The sequence below is a fragment of the Schistocerca piceifrons genome, chromosome 11 (genome assembly GCF_021461385.2).
Source record: "Schistocerca piceifrons isolate TAMUIC-IGC-003096 chromosome 11, iqSchPice1.1, whole genome shotgun sequence".
In the NCBI taxonomy this organism is placed as follows: Eukaryota; Metazoa; Arthropoda; class Insecta; order Orthoptera; family Acrididae; genus Schistocerca; species Schistocerca piceifrons.
The window spans coordinates 78,823,175-78,847,801 of record NC_060148.1 but is presented as its reverse complement, the minus strand read 5'-3'; the positions used below and the strand labels follow the sequence as shown (position 1 = coordinate 78,847,801).

Sequence of the window (24,627 nt, the reverse complement as noted above, 5' to 3'; positions counted from 1 at the left end):
TTCCTATTCCTCTTTCTTTGGTTTCTCAAGAAGATGTGTATCACAAATTTCTTCCTTAGCACACAATACATATCTGATTAGTTTGAAGAAAAAAAATTGAGTCTTAAATGTGGGTGGTGTCTGTTTAACACACAGTTTTTAATCAAATAACAATTTTACACAGTAGCCCAACTGAATTTGTAATGCATAAGTCAGTATTCTAAGAATCCTCACAATACAGATGGCTTCAGCCAGAATATACAAGTTTGTTCATTTACTCCATGTTCTAATGTGAGAATCTCCAAACCACCAGCAATATTACAAAAGCACTGGTCTGCTATTAATCTCTGTGACATGACTCACCCTATTTATTGTACTAGCACAAAATGCTACTCATATTAACATAATTGAAAACATCACAACTGTAAACCTTTTCAACGGCGTCTATTAGCCTCTAAACAGGGATACATTATATATGCAGACAGCAGCAATCACTGCCTCAGACAATGATATGACTGGAAAAAGTTGTGATTCACCATGTAATCTACAGTAGTGGGTAGTGACATGTAATTCCTCCAGAGCTAGGCACCCTCTGCTATTCTCCAAGAAAAAGAAGTGCAAATGGACACATTCACTGAAAAGCAAATAACTGCCTGCCTATGCGACCACACAAAGCTGATATCTTCTTGTAGCAATTTTAATGACACCTTCACTTGATTTAACTTGATTAGTATGTATTACAAATACATACAATTCACAGAGCCCCTTGCTGGTGCAGTCTCTATGAATTTCTCTCCTTCTGAACTCTCATTGTCTTAAAGTCTCCCTTATACATGGTGAGTCACCAAACATTACCACTGGAAACACCTCCAAAACCACAACAAATATGGAATAACCAATTCCGCAGACTGAAAGTAGGGAGAGGGGCTGGTGTATATGATTGATACAAACCATTGAGAAATGCATGGAAGTATGATTTTCAACACATACTTATGTTTTTTTTTTTTGTTTTTTTTATGGAAACCTTTAGCACAACTGAAAATAGAAAAAAATACTTAATCAAGGCTGTTTCGTACATTGTAAAATGTTAATTACATCCAGAGTAATTTGTAACGTAAAGGTGATGCTTGAGTAGCTCCTCAGCAGTTCAGTTGTGTGTATTGAAGCGAACCGAATTAATTAGGGATACAAAAAGAACAGTGATGTAATGTAGGTACAGAAGACACTTGAACAGCATGTTACGTCCACATGCTAACATTTTTATTAATCTTTTTCTCTGAAGAATACTGTATGGCACTGATTTGTTAGAAGAAAATGTACATTAACGTGAGAATTTAGTTAAACTTACAAATTTGTTTGTTGTTTTCAATTACAGAATAAAAAGTGTGTGTCCTGACATTTCAGGCCAATAAATGTTCAAAGTTGTGCTCATCATTTGCTGCACACATTTGCAATCTACTGTGTAATGAATATATTACACGATGCAGTACATCTGATATAATGCTGCCACAGGGTGCCTCAATACGATGTTTCATATCCTCTGGTGTTGTAGGCTATCACGGTACACATTCTCCTTTAATGTACGCCACAGAAAGAAGTGTAAAGGTGTAAGATCAGCACAACGGGCTGGCCAATTTATGCATCTGCCACATCCTATGAAATGCCAGTTGAACATTCTGTCAAGGGTCAGCCTAGTTCTCATTGCAGAATGTGCATGACCACCATCATGTTGATACCACATACATCTACGAACTTCCAGTGGGACATTTTCTAGCAATGCTGGCAGATCATTTTGTAGAAACTCAATGTATTTTGCAGCTGTTTGGGTGCCTTCAATGAAGTGAGGACCAGTGAGATGTTCACCAATTACTCTGCACCATACATTTACATTCCACAGTTGCCGTCGCTCTACCTGCCGAAGCCAGTAAGGATTATCCACAGACCACTAATGCACGTTTCGTAAAATCACTGCACCATGGTTTGCGAAACCTGCTTCATTGGTAAAAAGGTAGATCTGCAATGCATTGCCTGTTAATTCCCACTGACAGAAATTCACTCGATTATTAAAGTCATCTCCATGTAATTGCTGATGCAGTGACACATGATATGGGTGAAATTTGTGATGATGAAGTATCCACATTTCACTATTCTGACTCATTGCACTGCCTCTAGTGATGTCACATGAACTCATGTGTGGGTTCTGTGGTGTCGCCGCCGCACACCACACTTGCTAGGTGGTAGCCTTTAAATCGGTCGCGGTCCGTTAGTATACGTCGGACCCGCGTGTCGCCACTGTCAGTGATTGCAGACCGAGCGCCGCCACACGGCAGGTCTAGAGAGACGTCCTAGCACTCGCCCCAGTTGTACAGCCGACTTTGTTGGCGATGGTTCACCGTCTACATACGCTCTCATTTGCCGAGACGACAGTTTGGCATAGCCTTCAGCTACGTCATTTGCTACGACCTAGCAAGGCGCCATATTCAGTTACTATAAGAAATATCTTCAAGAATGTATTCTGAACCGATAATATTGTGAACCATGTACCGTCAAGAGCGACATTCATCATTAATGGGTTAAAGTTAAGTATCAAACTAATTACATCCGCTTTCTGAATTCTAATTCCTTGTCATGTTCCAGACCTCACGTCAGTATAGTTCTTCCCTCCTCACGCCAGCCTGCATGAGCTAAAATGCATGCATTTCGGCCTCCTCTAGTAACACGGTGTTGGCTCTTCAGCCAACACAACAGGTTCACAGCAACAGCAGCTAACACACCAACTGCACCTGCTTCTCCTGTGGTGGGTTTGTTACGGACCCATTTGTGTGTTATGGCCGTACCTGTTGCATACAATTGCTTGTAGATGTTTTCATATGTGCTGGATGATCTCTGTCTCGATACCTTTCTGCATACAACCTGCAGGCTGCAACTGCATTTTGTCTGCGCTCACCATAGTTGAGTATCATCTCTGCCTTTTCTGAGTTAGGATAAACCAATTTCACAGTTCTTACAACACTGTATATAGTGTTGTACTTGCAATCTATCACAGACGTCCGGTAACACAGTTAATCTGAGTACAAGGACAAATTCAGCAAGTGCTACATGCAGACATGGAGACAGCAAACTCGTAAACATTATAGTCTTCGTAAACTTACCTGTACAGATCTTGTTTGTTACAACATGCGATTGAACGTCTGAGGTTTCAAGTGTCAACTTTACTTTACAAATTACTCAGGATGTACTTAACATTTTACAATGTAATAAATGACAATGATTAAGTATTTGTTTCTATTTTCAGTTGCGCTAAAAATAATAATTACAGGTTTCCATTTAATAAACATAAATATGTGTTGAAAATCATACCTCCATGCATTTCTCAATGGTTTGTATTAACCAATTACAACAGACCCTCTGCTCACTTTTGGTCTGTGTAATTGGTTATTCTGTGTTTGTTGTGGTTTGGGGGGTGTTTCCAGTGGTAATGTTAGGTGACACACCCTGTATACACCCATATTATTAAAGTACTTTCAGAAACTGTGACGTGAAAAGTATTTTATATGTAAAACCCTATTCTGATGTAACAAGTGGCCTGAAGGTCCTAATCTGATCAGGCTGAATAAATAAATTTAATTAAAAGTAAATGGAGATATTGAATAAGGTCAGTTCCTCAGAAAACTGTAACTAAAGCTTCAAGGAAATTATTGATATCTGTGTTTACAATACCTAAAGCACTACTTAAATTTCCATGTAATAAAGTAATGTCTGCAAATACATACCAGGTGTACCGGTATGAAATGAGCATTAAGATACAAATGTGTCGATAGGGAACATTTGGTGTGAACGAGCGTTAATTTTTTTTGTTGGGTTGGTATGACATCTGTTGAAGATATTTAGTATACATCAAGTCATGGAACAAACATCATCATATGTTTTCATAGTGTTAACAATGTCGAATTTTGTACCAGAAAGTGTTGATTTGCGGAAAGCATTAATTTTTTGTTTTCATTTGAAAAAAAGTGCTGCAGAGCCGCATCGAATGCTTGTCGAGGCATATGGTGATCATGCTCTATCAGAAGCAACGTGCAAAAGATGGTTCAAAATAATGATTTTGGTCTAAGAAATGAAGAACGTGGAAGACCACCAAAAAAGTTAGAAGACGCTAAATTGCAAGCAATATTGGATGAAGACGATACTTTGAGTCAGAAGCAAATGGCACCAATGCTAAATGTTGCACAACAAACAATTTCTGACCATTTGAAAGCTATGGGAAAGATCCAAAAGTGTGGAAAATGGGTGCCACATAAATTGAATGAAAGACAGATGGAAAACCGAAAAACCATTTGTCAAATTTTGTTTCAAAGACATCAAAGAAAATCAATTTTGCATCAAATTGTTACTGGCGACGAAAAATGGATTTATTTTAACAATCCTAAACGGGAAAAATCACGGGTTAATCCGGGACAACCGTCAACATCGACTGCAAAACCAGATCGATTCAGCAAGGAGACAATGCTCTGTGTTTGGCGGGATCAGAAAGGTGTGGTGTATCATGAGCTTATAAAACCCGGCGAAACTGTGCATATTAATTGCTACAGACAGCAAATGATTAATTTGAACTATGCATTGATCAAAAAAAGACCAGAATGGGTCAGAAGACATGGCAAAGTAATTTTTTTACACGACAATGCGCCTGCACACAAAGCAGATCTGGTTCAGGATACAATCAGAACACTTGGCTGGGAGCTGTTACCCCACCCACCATACTCACCGGACTTGGCCCCTTCCGACTACCATTTTTTTTTCATCAATGGGACACCCACTGGCTGAGGAACACTTCGATTCCTACGAAGAATCCGAAAATTGGGTGTCTGATTGGTTTGCTTCAAAAGACGAACATTCCAATTGGTGTGGTGTCCACAAATTGCCAGAAAGGTGGTCAAAATGTATGGAAAGCAATGGTCAGTACTTTGAATAAAATGTTTTTACTTTTCAATTCAAAATTATTGTTTCATTTTCACAAAAAAACACTCATTTCATACCGGTACACCTGGTAGTCTCATGGCGATATAAACTAATACAATTTTTTCGAGCTTACAGTTGTGTCAAGTTGTAACAACTTGGCAACACACAAGGGACATTCAGCTGAAAGCTCGTGGTTATTTAACCCTTGACATAGCTGGAGATTGAGAAAATTTTACTAACAAAATAATGAAATATCTAATTTTGGCTCTCAATGTTTGATGGTGTCCTATGCACCCTACACCTTCCCGTAATGTCTTAAATTGTATAACTTTTGCCATGCATTTCATTAAAATTGTGTGCTAATAGCTAGTAGTTGCTTACCTTCCAGCATAACCTTCATCCTTCTACACACTTTTTATCCAACTCCAAACAGTGATATATTTGCACACAGTAGCTGTGACTGCCTCAGACAGTGGTACGACAGAAGAGTTACAATTAATTTACCTTGTACAACACCGGTGAGTTGCGATACTTGATTCTTCCAGTATCCTATAGGGAAAAGAAGTATATGGGGACACCATTCAACCAACAACCATCTACAACACCATACAAAGCTGGTATATTCTTGTAGCACCTTTAATAACACTTTTATTCCATATTAATAGAATCACATTTTTATTTACATAATTTCACAGTAACATCAGTTTTATTTGCCTTTCTCTACTTCATTCACTCACTCAGTCCTCCGTTCCTTTCTTCTATCTCTCTCTGCACCAATAGTTGTAGTAATATCATTGTAAAAAATATTGACTTTTAACAAGACTTCCATTCTATATACACCCAGACAGTGATCCCACCACATACAGACACATACATAAACACGCACGTACACATTTCAAACTGTTCACTTTCAGGGCACCACATGTGATATTTAAAAAAAAAAAAAAAATCAATCAGGAAATGCACTCCCACGCAAGTCTTGTAACTCCACATCAGGTCAATTCCCACACCAAATGCACTGTGGTTCAGGACTCGTACACGACAGAAGCTCTTTGATGGCAAGTACATTCTACATTATTTTCTTCTCATTCACATTTTACCTACAAATTAACACTTTTATTTCAGCACTTTTTAGTTGCTGTTCTTGGAATCTCCACTGAAAAAATGTTTATTTACTTTCACATTTGTTTCTCTCTGGTAAAAAAAAAATGGCAAACCAGAAGACAACGAAACGTAGAAGCAGGGCATGGCAAGTCATATAACTGTCGTCGTCTCATTAACATTATAAATTGTGTCATTCACATTGGTTCACTGCCTAACTGCACCGACTCACTATCTTTGCCCATCATTAAATTTGACCCAGTACAGCTAATAGAAATAAGGGAAGAAGGCAGAAATAAGGGGGGGGGGGGGGTGAAGAAGGAATGTACTGTTAAAAAAACACATCCGTTACCATTAGAGAGCGTCTTGCAAGTGTACTTCTCATTTAAATTTTTGGTATTTTCCATTGCTCTTTGTACATACAAATACAGACTTACGAAATGTGGCCCATGAGACTCGTAAACCCTATCCTCATTTAGCCCTACTATGTTATGTATAAAACTTCCATGTCAACAATTTTCACTGATAAAAAAAAAGAATATTGAGTTTAAAAATGCAGGTGAATGCAGAACCTCTACCTCTTGGCACTGCACATCATTTCCACTTTCTGTGACTCTGCAGTCAAAAACCTACTTTGAATAACAGCTCTGTTTTAAGTGTGCACGGAGTTGGATTCACAGTGCATGGCAAGATATGAAAAGAACAAAACAACACAGGGCAGACCTCCCCATAAACTGCTTTTACAGGCAAGGAGAACACTGTACAACAATGTTACAATAATATTCCGCCCTTTAGCACGAAGTGAAATGAGTGAATGGCTGCACTGCAAATTCCTGGCACAAAACTGGAAGTATTGTGTTTGTCAGAATGGAGAGCGAGGAGTTTGCTAGGAAATGAGAGATAGGTGTCATCTAATAAGGCATCTGTGTGTGTAAACATTTACCTCTTATGCTTTCTGTGGGTCTAGAGTGAAATGAGTGTCACAGAATTTAATCTACCTGTGGGTAATACGTCATATAAAGTATATGTGTAATAAAGTTTGTGTCAGCAGCCGAGGATATGCATGACTGAGTGCATAGAAGAATTTCTGAGGCAGTCAGTGAAATAAGTGTTAGGCAGTATGTGGCCAAAGGAAACAAGGGATGTAGAACTCGTGTAGCGACTGTTGTTCGATACCTTTCTGTGAGCAACAAAAATTTTAATTTTTAAACGCAGGTGATGATTTGTTTCTCAAATTGTACAGGAAAGAGATAGTGTACTCAGACGGCCATGCAATGGATGGGGATCAATGATACAACTGCCACTGAAGACAGAGCCACATATTAAGTCCTCCTTTCGACAGGAAGGCAATGCTGTCACCAGTAATATTGAACTACTTCGTTCCACAATTTAGCATACGCCAATGGAATCCACACTTTGTTACCTGATGATGCAGCCACGTATGTGACTGCATGTCGACACCCCTATTGTGCCAATGGACAGCAACCACAGTACATTGCATACCCTTTGCCAGGTGAATGAATGATGTGTAAGTCAATGAAAGCATAAAGTACCCTCAGAAAATGCCAATAAATATCAGTCACACAGAAAACAACATAGAATTCCACTTGGACGCCAATGTCCGATCCTCTTTTAAACTACATTTACGTACCATCCAGTTTTATGCACCCAAGCTATCCATTCCCCATTACATCTATGTGTCATTCAATTTTATGTACTCAAGCCCTCCTTGCTGAATGAGGCCAGTTTTCAAATACCCAAACCCCTCCTTCCTCCCAATGAATTAGGGGACATTTTTCTTGTGAGGAATTCATCTCCATACTTCACTGAAGATGTGTTAAATGGTGGAACAACATATGTTACTTTCTTTGTGAAGTATCGTGCCAAAATCCAGCTGACCAAAATGTAGATTCCATGTGGGTGAACAACAGCCCCAGAACTGTAAGCAAATTCGTTCAGGAAGAGGAGTCAAATGTTGCTACCATACTGCACTTGTTTTCTTAAACTGTACGAAACTTTAAAATGCCAAACAGGTCACTCACTATTACTCTCAACAGAATTTTGCTGCTCGAAATAACTGATCACTCACATCCTCAGGAAACACGTAACACGAAGAAAAATGTACGGACTCCTCAGTTCAGAATCTCGTTTCTGCAAGTCTAAACATTCATCATAATCATGAGGATAATAGACCCAACAAAACACATTTATGGCAATTACACTCATGTAGACCAGTCACATGCAGTAATGTAGATGTCGATACATTTGTTCTGCACTGGTGTTTTACTGTCTAATACTTTTGCATACATCAGAGGGTCCTTACAAAAGACTTAATGTCATTGGCCAGTACAGTCAATACATATTGCAAACTCTAATCTATCAAGTGAAGGCACCACCATCAGTGGAGAACTATATCATGACAAAAGAAAAGCAATTTTCCATTTTAGTTACCCTGATTACACTCTGGCAGCAATAATAATATTTACACTTGTTTGGGAGCAAGTTACAGCAGATGAAAGTGAAATTTTGCACATTTATCCTCTTACACCAGTGATCATTGCACAAGTATCAACATTCTCTGGTACCTGCACAAATTATGCAGGGACACAGATTAACAATTCTAGCACTTGACTGTATGACAGTTCATCAACAAGACTTATCCCAAATGGTACAGCAAAGGTGGAGTATCTTTCCGATTAATGTATGTTTGGACGGGGGCAAGCTGAAAGTGACTCCTAGCATAAATTGGACTTCACAGCACTTATATTTATCATTAGCTGAGCTCCCATTTCATTTGACCAGTGAGATGATTGTAATGAAGGCATTCCGTGCTGCCCAACTAAGGTTCTAATTTTTGTGTGGAAGGTCACTGTCTTCCTAAGACTCAGCACAATCTGCATACGTGTGTTAGGTACACATGGTACTGGATAGCTGGACTGTTGCCCATATAAGCTGGGACTGCATAGCACAGATGTTTCCCTCTGTCTCCTTTAGTCACTATGACACTTGGAATATGGGTGAAGAATCCTGTCCAATGCAGTAAAATACTGGTGCACAGAAATGACCTGACCTGAGTGTTCGCACCACACCTGAGAGCTATCTACTACTGCCAAGATTGACTATTGTTCCTAGCACAATTTGGGCTGCACAGCACTGCTGCCCGTCATCTATTGAGCTTCCGTCTCTTTTAGCGTGAGTGATGTAGGTTCGAAATGGTAGAGGGAAGGTCACAGTGTCTCCCTAGCTGATGTAGGTCCACACGGTAGATAACACTTTGGTTATTGTACCCACAATAAGTCGGGGCTACACAGCACTCGTATTTGTCTTCCACCTCATTTAGCCCCAGAGATACTGGAGTACGGATAGGGTGCCCTGCCTGACTTTCCGGTGAGACGGTATAATGCTGCACATCTCACGATAAAATACCCGACAGTGGAATATTGGTGCAGTGATCTGACCTGAGTGTATGCGTCACGCCTGAGAGTATTCCTCACGTTACTGTACGAACGTCCCGTCAACACCTGTCGTAGAAGTGGATGGGAGGTGACCCACGAGGGCCTCGCCCGGATGTCGTCGCCGCAGCAGTCCGGCGAATGCGGTGTCCGGCGGGGGCGTCGGCAGCCCGGACACACTACGCCGCCCACCGCCGTAGCCGTCTCCGGCCCCCCTGTCAGACGACGGCGAAGGTGACGTTGAGTGCGGCCAGCTCCATCGGCCGGACGCGGGGTGCACCCGCCCCCGCTCCCAGGTCGGCGGCGTCGGGGAGGGGGCCCGGCAGTTCCCGGAGTCCGGTCAGTGAAACCCGCGACACCCTGGACACCGGGGTCTCGGGGCGGAAAGTGGTTCCCGGCCGGAAGGCCTTGTCGGATGTGGCATCTAGAGGACCACAGCGCGGGACCGTAGATCCCGTCACGGCACAGTCGTAGCCCTGTGGGGGGAACACAGCTGTTAGGCAGGCTACAAATTTCTGTGTTGTTGGCCATTAACGCTGCAGCACCATGAAGGATAGTAAATAACAAACTTTCAATTATTTTGTAAATACAGCACACTAGGAAGAAAACATTATTCAATTTGTAGGTGGTACAGGGTACGTCGCATAAGATGTAACACCTGTTATAATTGGTGAATGGTTCCAGATATCTAAAGGAGGCTTTCGCAAATGATAGCAGACTAAGGCTCACGTACTTTGGTGTATGATAGAGAGCTTTAAATCTTATCCATTGAGATATTGAAGCAAGTATGACTTTTTGAAAATAGAATTATATACTTTTTTTAACTGGAAGAGCAGCTGAACAGAATGGACAGTGTCTTGAAAGGAGGATATAAGATGAACATCAACAAAAGCAAAACGAGGATAATGGAATGTAGTCGAATTAAGTCAGGTGATGCTGAGGGAATTAGATTAGGAAATGAGACGCTTAAAGAAGTGAAGGAGTTTTGCTGTTTGGGGAGCAAAATAACTGATGATGGTCAAAGTAAAGAGGATATAAAATGTAGACTGGCAATGGCAAGGAAAGCGTTACTGAAGAAGAGGAATTTGTTATCATCGAGTATAGATTTAAGTCTCAGGAAGTCTTTTCTGAAAGTATTTGTATGGAGTGTAGCCTGCATGGAAATGAAATGTGGACAATAAATAGTTTAGACAAAAACAGAATAGAAGCTTTCGAAATGTGGTGCTACAGAAGAATGCTTGATGATTAGGTGGGTAGATCACATAACTAATGAGGAGGTATTGAATAGAATTGGAGGGAAGAGAAATTTGTGGCTCAACTTGACTAGAAGAAGGGACTGGTCAGTAGGACATATTCTGAGGCATCAAGGGATCACAAGTTTAGTACTGGAGGGCAGCGTGGAGGGTAAAAATCGTAGAGGGAGACCGAGAGATGAATACACTAAGCAGATTCAGAAGGATGTAGGTTGCAGTAAGTACTGGGAGACGAAGAAGCTTGCACACGACAGAGTAACATGGAGAGCTGCATCAAACCAGTCTCAGGACTGAAGACCACAACAACAACAACTTTTTAAATGGCAACCAAAAGCACTTCAAAATATGTGTACAGTGATAATGGTGGTTGATTTGAGGCTGAAACTCTCTGAAAAAGAATCCGAGAAACATTCCAAAACCTGAAAGGCAAGTCAGCTAAAATTGGCTGTTGGGCTGTAAACACGCTCATGCCAGGCAACACTGAGAAAGTGTTTTTCTTGACAACTGCTTCTATTCCGCAGAAGAATTCCTATTACTGTAGTGTGTAAAATTTGGTGGGAAGGAATTACTAACTCATGTCTGTATATCTTTCAACATTTTTAATAATAAAATAAAAGAAGAAAGACACTAGAAATGTTCAGAATGTAACCATATGTACAAATTAACTTGCGATGTCAATGTAAAATGACTCGTTTCTCCTCATTACGATTTACAGTGCGAAATGATCTTTGTAAATGCAACTAACTAACTTCTATCAGGTCTTTAGAGTGTTTGTCTGCACTGCGGAACTAACAGGAACTATATTGTCCATAATTCAACGGGCACAAACTGTGTATTCAAATGACAAAAAAAGCAATTAGACGTATACAAGGATTGGGTCCAAACGAAACCTGTAAGAAACACTACATCCTATTAAACATAATGATCCTCCGAAGTCTCTATATGTATAACTGCTTAATACACATACAAGAAAATATACAACAATTTACACAGAGAATGAATTTAGATTTGCACAGCACTAGAAACAACTGCATGCTTGATATACCATATTCTAGGCTGTCACTGACACACTACAGTCACAGACACCTAAGTCTAAAGTTTTATAATAAACTGCCACAATCAGTCAAAAACCTCACCCTCATTAAATTTAAGGAGGTATTAGACACAGGGTTTAAAAATAAAGCATACTTCTGAATTGAAGAATATCTTGGAAGTAATTTGAAAAGAATGTATAAACAATGAAATAATGTAACTATCATTAACTAAATATGTAAAACTATGTAATTAACTCTTGAATGAAATAAACAATGAAGTAGTGTAACTATCATTCACCAAATGCATAAAACTGTATAATTAATTCTTGAATGTAAACTATTCAATGACTATTACTGAGATCTTCTGATTAGTAAGAGGTTTATGTATTTATGTGTATATGTAAAATGATGTGTGTAAAATGTAAAAAGTACTAACTACTAAAAAGATGTATGTATATACAGGGTGATTCACGAATATATGCAAATATTCTAATATATTATTCTACAAGTAAAACTAAAGAAAAAAGTTCAGATAAACATAGGTCTGTAAATGTTTTAGTCATGGAGTTACGCTTAAGAAAAGATTTTTCCTGAAATTTAGCAACTTCACTAATGTGAAGCTATCAGAAAGCTGTATTAGGTTGAAGTAAAGCACAATTTCCATTTACTTCGTTGTTATTGGTCTGGTGAATCTAATAAAACATGTCCCAGACGTGCATCTGCAGTAGTTTTCCAGAACATCCAGAGAAGCAATGGCGTAATTTAATAAAAGTTTTAATTTATTAACTACTTGGCCGAATTTGTTTTTTAAATTCCAGACAACTGCACAAAGTTTTCAACGGACGTTGTAGAGAGTTTAATTTTGGAAAAATGATGGTAATAACGTTAGCTGAAACTGTATCAATGTGTCAGATAATCTACTTTTATTAATAGCATAGCACACGTGAATTCATGATAAACCGGAAAAAAAAATCTTATTGTTACGGAAGTTGTACAGCGTACATACAGTTCCACAATACATTCACAATAAATGTTCAAAATGGTTCAAATGGCTCTGAGCACTATAGGACTTAACATCTGAGGTCATCAGACCTACATCTACATACATACTCTGCAATCCACCATACGGTGCGTGGTGGAGGGTACCTCGTACCACAACTAGCATCTTCTCTCCCTGTTCCACTCCAAAACAGAACGAGGGAAAAATGACTGCCTATATGCCTCTGTACGAGCCCTCATCTCCCTTATCTTTGTAGTCTTTCCGTGAAATATAAGTTGGCGGCAGTAAAATTGTACTGCAGTCAGCCTCAACTGCTGGTTCTCTAAATTTCCTCAGCAGCGATTCACGAAAAGAACGCCTCCTTTCCTCTAGAGACTCCCACCCGAGTTCCTGAAGCATTTCTGTAAAACTCGCGTGATGATCAAACCTACCAGTAACAAATCTAGCAGCCCGCCTCTCTGAATTGCTTGTATTTCCTCCCTCAATCCGACCTGATAGGGATCCTAAACGCTCGAGCAGTACTCAAGAATAGGTCGTGTTAGTGTTTTATAAGCGGTCTCCTTTACAGATGAACCACATCTTCCCAAAATTCTACCGATGAACTGAAGACGACTATCTGCCTTCCCCACAACTGCCATTACATGCTTGTCCCACTTCATATCGCTCTGCAATGTTACGCCTAAATATTTAATCGACGTGACTGTGTCGAGTGATACACTACTAATGGAGTATTCAAACATTACGGGATTCTTTTTCCTATTCATCTGCATTAAGTTACATTTATCTATATTTAGAGTTAGCTGCCATTCTTTACACCAATCACAAATCCTGTCCAAGTCATCTTGTATCCTCCTACAGTCACTCAAGACGACACCTTCCCGTACACCACAGCATCATCAGCAAACAGCCGCACATTGCCATCCACCCTATCCAAAAGATAATGTATGTAGGTAGAAAACAACAGCGGACCTACCACACTTCCCTGGGGCACTCCAGATGATACCCTCACCTCCGACGAACACTCACCATCGAGAACTACTTAAACCTAACCTAGTCTAAGGACATCACACACATCCATGCCCTAGACAGGATCCGAACCCGCGACCATAGCAGCAGCGCAGTTCCGGACTGAAGCGCCTAGAACCGCTCGGCCACAGCGGCCGGAAAAATACGGTCCCCACACAAAACATTCAGCATCGGCGCACCAAACTGTCAACATGAGGGCTGTCTAATGGTCGCTGATGAATTTCGCGAGCGTTTTCTGAAGCCCAGTAGCGGAAATTCTGTTTGTTCACAGTTCTTGATAAGTGGAAATGGGCCTCATCCGAAGAAATAAACAAAGCGCCAGATGGAATGCTTTGAAGAATTTCCTCACACTCAGCTCTGCGAGTTTCAAAATCTCTCTCACTTAATTCCTGCGTAAACATAATTTTGAAGGGGTGCGTATGAAATTCAAATGGTTCAAATGGTTCTAAACACTATGGGACTTAACATCTGAGGTCATCAGTCCTCTAGGACTTAGACCTACTGAACCTAACTAACCTAAGGACATCACGCACATCCATGCCCGTGGCAGGATTCGAACCTGCAACGGTAGCAGCAGCGCGGTTCCGGACTGACACGCCTAGAACCGCTCGGCCACAACAGCCGGCGCATATGAAGTTCTCTGCGAAGAATTTTTCTTACACTCCTACAGCTAATACCAGGGCAACTGCATTGGTTGATTCTTGCACAGACACTCTCTCACGCGACACATTTTCCGGCGGTAGGTTTTCTTTTCAGTGCTGAAGCTGTCTTTCTACAGTCTGACACCCACAGTTGAATAGTTTTTCTATCCGGGACACCATCGTGTCGGCCAAGTTCGAATCGTCTCCGAAACGTTCGCTGAGTACTAATCACAGAACCACCGTTACGAATAAACTCCTCCAGAACAAACGCACGACGCTCACCAATCCACGCTATGGCGCTCACTGAAAATGGCGCGGACACCGCTTTCAGACAAAACACGCCCCACATCAGTATGCTCACTACAACTCGCAAGCCTGCTACGTCAAATGTGGGAGGTTTTATAGTAGGACCCTGTATTTTGCAGGCCAGTTTTTTTTATTTTGAACACCCTGTAGATCGCAGACACCCTATCTTTACCGTGCAGATGTTTGAATCACATGGAGACCTTACGCCAGGGGCGGGCAGGAATCCTGCACGTATGCGGTGCACTTGCACTTGTGCAGTTAACAGGTGTTCTGCGTGCACACAGGGGCAAGCTGGCCATCCGCTTCTCTCCACTCCCCACCATACCGTCTCTCCGCTACTTCCTCTGTAATGCGTTTTGTTTCCTGGCCTGCTTTATTGAACGAAGGAATAAGGTTAGTTGGAGTGCTTGAAAGAAATGGTTCAAATGGCTCTGAGCACTATGCGACTTAACATCTGAGGTCATCAGTCGCCTAGAACTTAGAGCTACTTAAACCTAACTAACCTAAGGACGTCACACACATCCATACCCGAGGAGGGATTCGAACCTGCGACCGTCGCAGTCACGCGGTTCCAGACTGTAGCGCCTAGAACCGCTCGGCCACCGCGGCCGGCTGCTTGAAAGAAATCATGGTTTGAAAGAGTACCTATTACCTACGATACGTTTTATTTAATTATCATAGGTGGAGTTTACAATACGTTTAATGTATGGAACAAAATTTCTACATACAGACAAATGCAAATAGTTACGTAAATTTTCATTACTGATGTTTGCTCTTAACCGAGACTTATTAATTTTCGTAACAGAAAAAATCTCTCACAAACGCATGTCGAGCCAAACATTGACATTATCTTCGCGGCTTCACGACGGAGACGAGAAAACTCTTCCTGTGGAAAGTCGTGATAAAAATCTATTACACGTCTTGCCAAAAGGAACGTCTCTCTCAGACGAGAATTATGCTGTACAATCTACAGTGCAGATCTATTAATTCCATTTGCAAACTGGGATGAATATCATCTACAGAAACAGCAAGTTGTGTCGAGAACCTTGGGATAAGTATGATATATCCCCAAATCGCTTGAGAAATTCCTCTTTTATTGCACTAAGTACGGGAACATATTGAAATTTATTATATTGGCGTTCAATATTAAACTTCCGCTGACCAGCGAGAATACTGTCATTATACATTTCGAATTTTCACGTTTTTGCACAAAGAAAAAATGATTCTCCTATTCCTTTTTAAAAGATATCAAATCTCCACGTCTCCGTTTCCTTGATTCACTCTGCATTTTACGGTTCTAGAACTGCAACGCTCAGTACGCAGTGGTCGCTTCGCTTCAACGTCCGCACTACACTGCCGCACCCTGCCGGCTGTCGCCAACTGCCCCATTCGACGGCTGCACGCGAGCAGCACACGCGCAGCGCTGTGCGCTCAGGAGCCGCGTGCAACGTTCGCCCGCCCCTGCCTTATGCGATGACTCTCTCCGATTTGCTTTGTATTTGTAGGATGGGCGTCAATTTTCTAAACCAGTACGGCACACTTAAAAAAAAAAAAAGCTTTGCCTTTAAGGTTCAGGAACATCTCCGAACACTGTTCAGTACAAAAGAATTATAGATTACTTACGAAATAATATGTAGCTCGGCGTCTAGCGTAATTGAAGTGTGATTATAAAAGTCGCAGGTGTTCGAATCTGGCTACCAGGATACCTTTTTTAAATTTCATATCTATTAACAAATGAAAACGTTAATTAAAATATGAGATCATAATTTTTAATAAAAATATAATCTTTTTATTTTTAGTAACTATTCTCATAAAAATTTCATTATTCACAATAGATTAAAATTTGGAACAAAATCGTGAAACAAACTGTTATTGTTATTTTCCGAGGCTGAATGATATTACTAACGTATATAATACTTTTCATTTCGCAAGAACCCACATCAAATGTCCGCAACAAACTTTATTTTCCTACAACGAGTAATTAAAAACAGAGCATTTTATCTTTGTTTACAATTATGTTTCAACGTTTGTTGACAGACAATTCCATTTGTAAATAAATATGAAAATGAAAAGTAACATTTAAGGAACTATGCTACTAACGAGATTCGAACCAGAAATTTTATGACTAAAATCCGGTTACGCTGCGCGCATTTTTGTAATATTTTCCGATTTTTTTAATTTTTGTTTTTATTTTTATTTTATTTTATTTACATATTGGTGAGACCGGAAGGGGCCATAAGACCTAATCCTGGATTGGCAGAAGAAGACGAGCAAGCTTTTATTTCTTTTTTTTTAAAAAAAAGCTGGACGACATTAGTGAGAGTGGCATATCCTAGCCACTTTTCTTTCATAACTACAGCTTCTTTTCCTTCCACTTTCCCCTTATAGCCCCAACCTTGCTCTCGCGATCACTCGCCTTCGTCGGTGCTGGCTGCTTCACCTTACTGTTGAACTATCATTAGCGTCACCAATGCTGCCTACATTGCTGAAAGGAAAGTTTTCTCTTGAAATCTTCGTACCTCTCTGAACTAAAACATTTCTTTAAAGGATCCTTAGAAACTGAAACCTTCCTCTACGGCAGGTGTTCCCAAACTTTCCCTCCGACGGAACACTTTGAGCATCCAGTTACTTTGACGGAATACCTTGTTTATTTTGAAGGCTAATAATTTTTTTTTAAACTGAGAAAAACTTGATTCATTAAGTGATTATTTCCATTTTAAATCTTAAGTCATAGCAAAGAAATCATAATAACACATATAATAACAAAACCAGGAAAAATGTCGAAAAGAAATGCCATGTTGTTAATAGTGTTTCGAGGACGACTTATCCATTTCCCGCGGAAACCAGTGTTTCGTGCAACACTGTTTGGGAAGCCCTGCTCTACGGTTTTGTTATATCACTACTTAAGCCACAAAAGTAAAGCCTCAGTCCTCGGTAAATTATAGACTTCGCCACAAACCGCAAACACGTTGAGCTACCAAGGAATTTCCTAATCAAACACAATTAATGTCAATCTTCAAAGCAGATTTTTTTCGAGGACTGCGTTCACAGTGCTTTAAGAAACTGATGTCCAGCTACCGATATTCACATCAATAAAATCGAAAAGGGCAGAGCAGTCCGTAAGTTTCGTTAGTCACGTGACTGTGGGTACGGAGCACAGTTTCTGTCATTGCGCATTGTGCAAAGTAGAACGACGTTTACTGTTTTCCTCATCTACAGCTGAAATGAAGCACTGATTTTAACAACTGAACGACTTGCTGTGCCAGTATTACATATGTAGTAGTATTTGAAAAGCGGAAATTTGTGGTAAGATCTTATGGGACCAAACCGCGGAGGCCATCGGTCCCTAAGCTTACACACTACTTAATCTAACTTAAACCAAGTTACGCTAAGGACGACACACACGCCCATGCCCCAGGATGGACTCAACTCCAACGGGGGCAGCCGCGCGAACCGTGTCAAGACGCCTAGACCACGCGGCTACCCAGCGCGGATGTAGTAGTAGTAATAGTACACTACTGGCCATTAAAATTGCTACACCACGAAGATGACGTGCTACAGACGCGAAATTTAACCGACAGGAACAAGATGCTGTGATATGCAGATGATTAGCTTTTCAGAGCATTCACACAAGGTTGGCGCCGGTGGCGACACCTACAACGTGCTGACATGAGGAAACTTTCCAACCGATTTCTCATACACAAACAGCAGTTGATCGGCGTTGCCTGGTGAAACGTTGTTGTGATGCCTCGTGTAAGGAGGAGAAATGCGTACCATCACGTTTCCCACTTTGATAAAGGTCGGATTGTAGCCTATCCCGATTGCGCTTTATCGTACCGCGACATTGCTGCTTGCGTTGGTCGAGATCCAATGACTGTCAGCAGGATATGGAATCAGTGGGTTCAGGAGGGTAATACGGAACGCCGTGCTGGATCCCAACGGCCTCGTATCACTAGCAGTCGAGATGACAGGCATGTTATCCGCACGGCTGTAACGGATCGTGCAGCTACGCCTCGATCCCTGAGTCAAAAGGTGGGGACGTTTGCAACACAACAACCATCTGCACGAACAGTTCGACGACGTTTGCAGCAGCAAGGACTATCAGCCCGGAGACCGTGGCTGCGGTTACCCTTGACGCTGCATCACAGACAGGGGCGCCTGCGGTGGTGTACTCGACGACGAACCTGGGTGCACGAATGCCAAAACGTCATTTTTTCGGATGAATCCAGGTTCTGTTTACAGCATCACGATGGTCGCATCCGTGTTTGGTGACATCGCGGTGAACGCACATTGGAAGCGTGTATTCGTCATCGCCATACTGGCATATCACCCGGCGTGATGGTATGGGGTGCCATCGGTTACACGTCTCGGTCACCTCTTGTTCACATTGACGGCACTTTGAACAGCGGACGTTACATTTCAGATGTGTTACGACCCGTGGCTCTACCCTTCATTCGATCCCTGCGAAACCCTACATTTCAGCAGGATAATGCACGACCGCATGTTGCAAGTCCTGTACGGGCGTTTCTGGATACAGGAAATGTTCGACTGCTGCCCTGGCCAGCACATTCTCCAGATCTCTCACCAACTGAAAACGTGTGGTCAATGGTGGCCGAGCAACTGGCTCGTCAAAATACTCTTGATAAACTGTGGTATCGTGTTGAAGCTGCACGGGCAGCTGTACCTGTACACGCCATCCGAGCTCTGTTTGACTCAATGCCCAGGCATATCAAGGCCGTTATTATGGCCGGAGGTGGTTGTTGTGGGTAGTGATTTCTCAGGATCTATGCACCCAAATTGCGTGAAAATGTAATCACATGTCAGTTCTAGTATAATATATTTGTCCAATGAATACCCGTTTATCACCTGCATTTCTTCTTGGCGTAGCAATTTCAATGGCCAGTAGTGTAGTAGCACAGTATACTTAATTTCATCGAAATTCCCATCACTGCCATGACTACCGCAGCCAGGTAAAAGCGAAACAAACTGAAATATTGTGCGACAGTTGTTTCCTTTTACCAGTGACAAAATTTGAGTTCCTCAGTAAATTCGTGTCTTTGACGCACAGCGAGTCATACAGTTCATCACTCCCAAAGGAGTAGAAGACAAAACATCGGTTTAGCAGGAATCAGGAAGGATTTAGGTTCCTGCCGGCTCCTCAACAATACGTATAAAACGCACACTGAAGAGCCAAAGAAACTGGTACACCTTTCTCATATCACGTAGGGCCCCCGTGAGCATGTAGAAGTGGCGCAACACGATGTGGCATGGACCCGACTAATGTCTGAAGGAGTACTGGAGGGAACTCACACCATGAATGCTGCAGGGCTGTCCATAAATCCGTAATAGCACGACGGCGTGGAGGTCTCTTCTGAACAGCACGTTGCAAGGCATTCCACATATGCTCAATAATGTTCATGTCTGTGGCATCTAGTGGCCAGAGGAAGTGTCTAAACTCAGAAGAGTGTTCCTGGAACTGCCCTGTAGCAATTCTGGGCGTGTGGGGTGTCGCATTGTCCTGCTGTTAGTTTCGCAAGTCCGTTGGAATGCGCAATGGACACAAATGGATGCAGGTGATCAGGCAGGATGCTTACGTACACGTCACCTGTCAGAGGAGTGTCTAGACGTATCAGGGCTCCCATATCACTCCAACTGCACACGCCCCACACCATTACAGAGCCTCCACCAGCTTGAACAGTCCCCTGCTGACGTGCAGGGTCCATAGATTCATGAGGTTGTCCCCATACCCGTACACGTCCATCCGCTCGACACAATCTGAAACGAGACTCGTCCGACGAGGCAACATGTTTCCAGTCATCAACAGTCCAATGTCGCCGTTGACGGGCCCCAGGCGAAGTGTAAAGCTTTGTTTCGCGCAGTCATCCAGGGTGCACGAGTGGGCCTTCGCCTCCGAAAACCCATATCGATGATGTTTCGTCGAATGGTTCACACGCTGACACTTGCTGATGGCCCAGCGTTGAAATATGCAGCAGTCTGCGAAAGGGCTGCACTTCTGTCACGATGAATGATTCTCTTCAGTCGTCGTTGATCCCCTTCTTGCCGAACCTTTTACCGACGGCAGCGATGTCGGAGATTTGATGTTTTACCGGATTCCTGATATTTACGGTACACTCGGCAAATGGTCGTGCGGGAAAATGCCCACTTCATCGCTACCTCGGAGATGCTGTGTCCCATCGCTCGTGCGCCGACTATAGCATCACGTTCAAACTCACTTAAATCTTGATAACCTACCATTGTAGCAGCAGTAACCGATCTAACAACTCCACCAGACAAGTTTTGTCTTATATAGGCTTTGTCGACCGCAGCGCCGTATCCTGCGTGTACTTGAATACGCACGCGTATACCAGTTTCTATGGCGCTTCGGTGTATTATTATGCTTTGTGTGTGGGGGGGGGGGGGGGGGATGGATATGCGCCCTGACCTCCTTTCCCCCTCTTTCTGCCTATCTCTACCTGCCCCCCTCGCTGTCCATGTACTCTTCCTCCCCCCCCCCCCCCCCCCTCTTCTTTTCCATCTCTTCCGCCTCCAGTCTCTCACCACCTCTTCTTTCGCCTTCTCTCTGATCTTCAGTCGTGGTTATTGTTCTTGCGAATTTGGATTTCGTAGTAGGGATGGCGGTTATGGATGAAACAACGGCTTTTCGCTCATGTTGTTTCTCTTCCCAGGCCAGTTTAATCCGACTTAAAACCGCTCAAAATAACGAAATAACAAAACAAAAAAAGTTCAAATGGCTCTGAGCACTATGGGACTTAACATCTTAGGTCATCAGTCCCCTAGAACTTAGAACTACTTAAACCCAACCTAAGGACATCACACACATCCATGCCCGAGGCAGGATTCGAACCTGCGACGTAGCGGTCGCGCGGTTCCAGACTGAAGCGCCTAGAACCGCTGAAATAACCGATTTTCGGTTTTTTTACTAATATTATCTCCTATAATAAACATAGAAATCGAACAAAGATTGAAAAAAATTTGATCCGATCACTTTCAAGATACACAGAACGAAAATATCAAATTAAATACGCAAATAAAGAAAATTTAGTCGTCCACCGTTTGCTGCTTTTCTCGGAAAGTGGTAAGTGGATGAATACTACAAAAAAAAAAAAATAAATAAATAACCAGTATTCTCCTGCTGATTCTAATGTTTATAAACCGTGTTCAAAAATAATGTCGTAATCGGGGACCATATCAGTATTTGGGCATTACTAATAGCCAGTGCTAAAGGGTGAACACTGAGTTTGAGAAACTCTATTTTTAGTGTTAATTTGTCCGTTTTCAAGGACTACATGCAGATAAAGGCATATTATGTGGACATAGGCAGCATCAGCACTATTGTACACTATGAATGAGTTGTTATGTTTTCAAATTATTACTGTTGCCATAATTTCCCACCTCTTTTATTATGTCATAGAAATGGCAGACAAATCTTTAATCTGAAACTTCTAAAACTGTGTGCCGGACCGAGACTCGAGCTCGGGACCTTTGCCTTTCGCGGGCATCCGAGCAGAGCACCCCATGCACGACTTACACCCCGTTCTCACAGCTTTACTCCTGTAGCTGGTAGAGCACTTGCCCGCGAAAGGCAAAGTTTCCGAGTTCGAGTCTCGGTCCGGCACACAGTTTTAATCTGCCAGGAAGTTTCATATCAGCGCACACTCCGCTGCTGAGTGAAAATCTCATCCTGAAATCTGTAATCTTTTAAAGCAAATGAAGCATTGTGCTTTATTGCTAAGTCACTTCATAGAAATATTTCCAGGCTAGGGTAGGTGCCATTCTCCAGTGCAACGGCAGTCCAGCGAACCGTAAGCCACGTTACACAGTAACAGTGACATTATTGTATCAGCTATGCTGTACCAGTTCTTATGCCATTGGTTTGTAGTTCGTTTCTGTCGGCACTGTTGTTGAAACAGCCCTGATCGCTTTTCTCATTTTCTATAATTACGCAATTTTTCAAACCGTTGCACATTTTACGAATATAAATCACTCCTTATTAAAAGAGGTTTATTTGGAAACGAAAAACTGTAGCATTGCTGCTATGACTGATATTTCGACTTTCTTACTCGGCTATTAGTAAAAAATGAAAATCAACTGTTGTAATGGAGACCAAGCAAATCCCGAAAAATACCGGTTATTCAGAACTAAAATACCGATATCGGTTTTAATCGGTCGGATTTTCCATTCCTTCTCCGTAACATTACTCTAATTATAAGCTATGAATAAATCTTTTTGTTTACTGCGAAAATTCGATGCTAGGAAGAAACCAAACAGCACATTGTGTCTGTACGGTTTTTGTTTACAATGAGAAAGAATGCACATGCGAGATACAACTTCTGTAATGGTTTAAACACACTACTATTGTAGTTAAAACTATGAGAAAAAAAACAAAGCAGCATATTTTCACAGTAGTGCACGGCACACCATTTTCTTCCCTGTAGTCGGTTTTACCGGAAAATCTGTACATTGTTGTTTATAAACATGTGGCCTATGTCCGTAAGTAAATCGATCAAGAACTTTTCGCAATTTTTTACAGCAAGTTTTGCTTAATCCAGTACAGATATCGAAAGAATATCAAGATGTGAAAACCGTTGATTACCGGAAAAACTGTTATAGTAGTTAGATATTAACATTCTGCCGTCTAAACATCTTCGTCATTCATCATGTTTCATGTATCAGGAATAAGAGGGCACTTTACGTGCCGCTGTCATTACCTCCCTTTCCCGTTCCAGTCGCGTACGGTTCGCGGGGAGAACGACTGCCGGAAAGCCTCCGTGCGCGCTCGAATATCTCTAACTTTACATTCGTGATCTCCTCGGTAGGTATAAGTAGGCGGAAGCAATATATTCGATACCTCATCCAGAAACGCACCGTCTCGAAACCTGGCGAGCAAGCTACACCGCGATGCAGAGCGGCTCTCTTGCAGAGTCCGCCACTCGAGTTTGCTAAACATCTCCGTAACGCTGTGACGGTTACCAAATAACCCTGTGACGAAACGCGCCGCTCTTCTTTGGATCTTCTCTATCTCCTCCGTCAACTCGACCTGGTACGGATCCCACACTGATTAGCAATACTCAAGTATAGGTCGAACGAGTGTTTTGTAAGCCACCTCCTTTGTTGATGGACTACATTTTCTAAGGACTCTCACAATGAATCTCAACCTGGTACCCGCCTTACTAACAATTAATTTTATGTGATCATTCCACTTCAAATCGTTCCGTACGCATACTCCCATATATTTTACAGAAGTAACTGCTACAAGTGTTTGTCCTGCTAGCATATAATGATACCATAAAGGATCCTTCTTTCAACGTATTCGCAGTACATAACATTTGTCCATGTTAAGGGTCTGTTGCCACTCCCTGCACCAAGTGCCTATCCGCTGCTGATCTTCCTGCATTTCGCTGCCAAGGTCGCAGGTTCGAATCCTGCCTCGGGCATGGATGTGTGTGATGTCCTTAGGTTAGTTAGGTTTAAGTAGTTCTAAGTTCTAGGGGACTGATGACCACAGATGTTAAGTCCCATAGTGCTCAGAGCCATTTGAACCATTTTTTTGCATTTCGCTGCAATTTTCTAATGCTGCAACTTCTCTGTATACTACAGCATCATCCGCGAAAAGCCGCATGGAATTTCCGACACTATTTATAATGGTCCTTATCACACAGTTAATAACATTTAGACACAAATAAACACTCTCAAATGGAAGACCATTCCCAACTATAAATAAACTGCTGAGTGATGGTCTGGATAGATGTCTGCCTATCACACAACTGTCGGCTGTTTCTGTCAGTCAACAGACGAGGTCGGAATGTACGCTTTTGTGGTGTATGTGTCCCTTCACGTTTCAACTTCACTATCACA

At 41.8% G+C, this 24,627-nt stretch overlaps 1 protein-coding gene across 1 annotated transcript in view; it reads right to left on the bottom strand.

Annotated features, from left to right (window-relative positions):
* Positions 1-5,558: 5,558 nt before the first annotated feature.
* Positions 5,559-24,627, bottom strand: part of LOC124719894 (alpha-mannosidase 2) — a 784,015-nt gene continuing 764,946 nt past the window's right edge. The window contains exon 17 of the mRNA XM_047245074.1: positions 5,559-9,967. Within this exon, the coding sequence (XP_047101030.1) occupies positions 9,710-9,967 (258 nt within the window). The 3' untranslated portion in view covers positions 5,559-9,709. The remainder of the gene's footprint in view (positions 9,968-24,627) is intronic.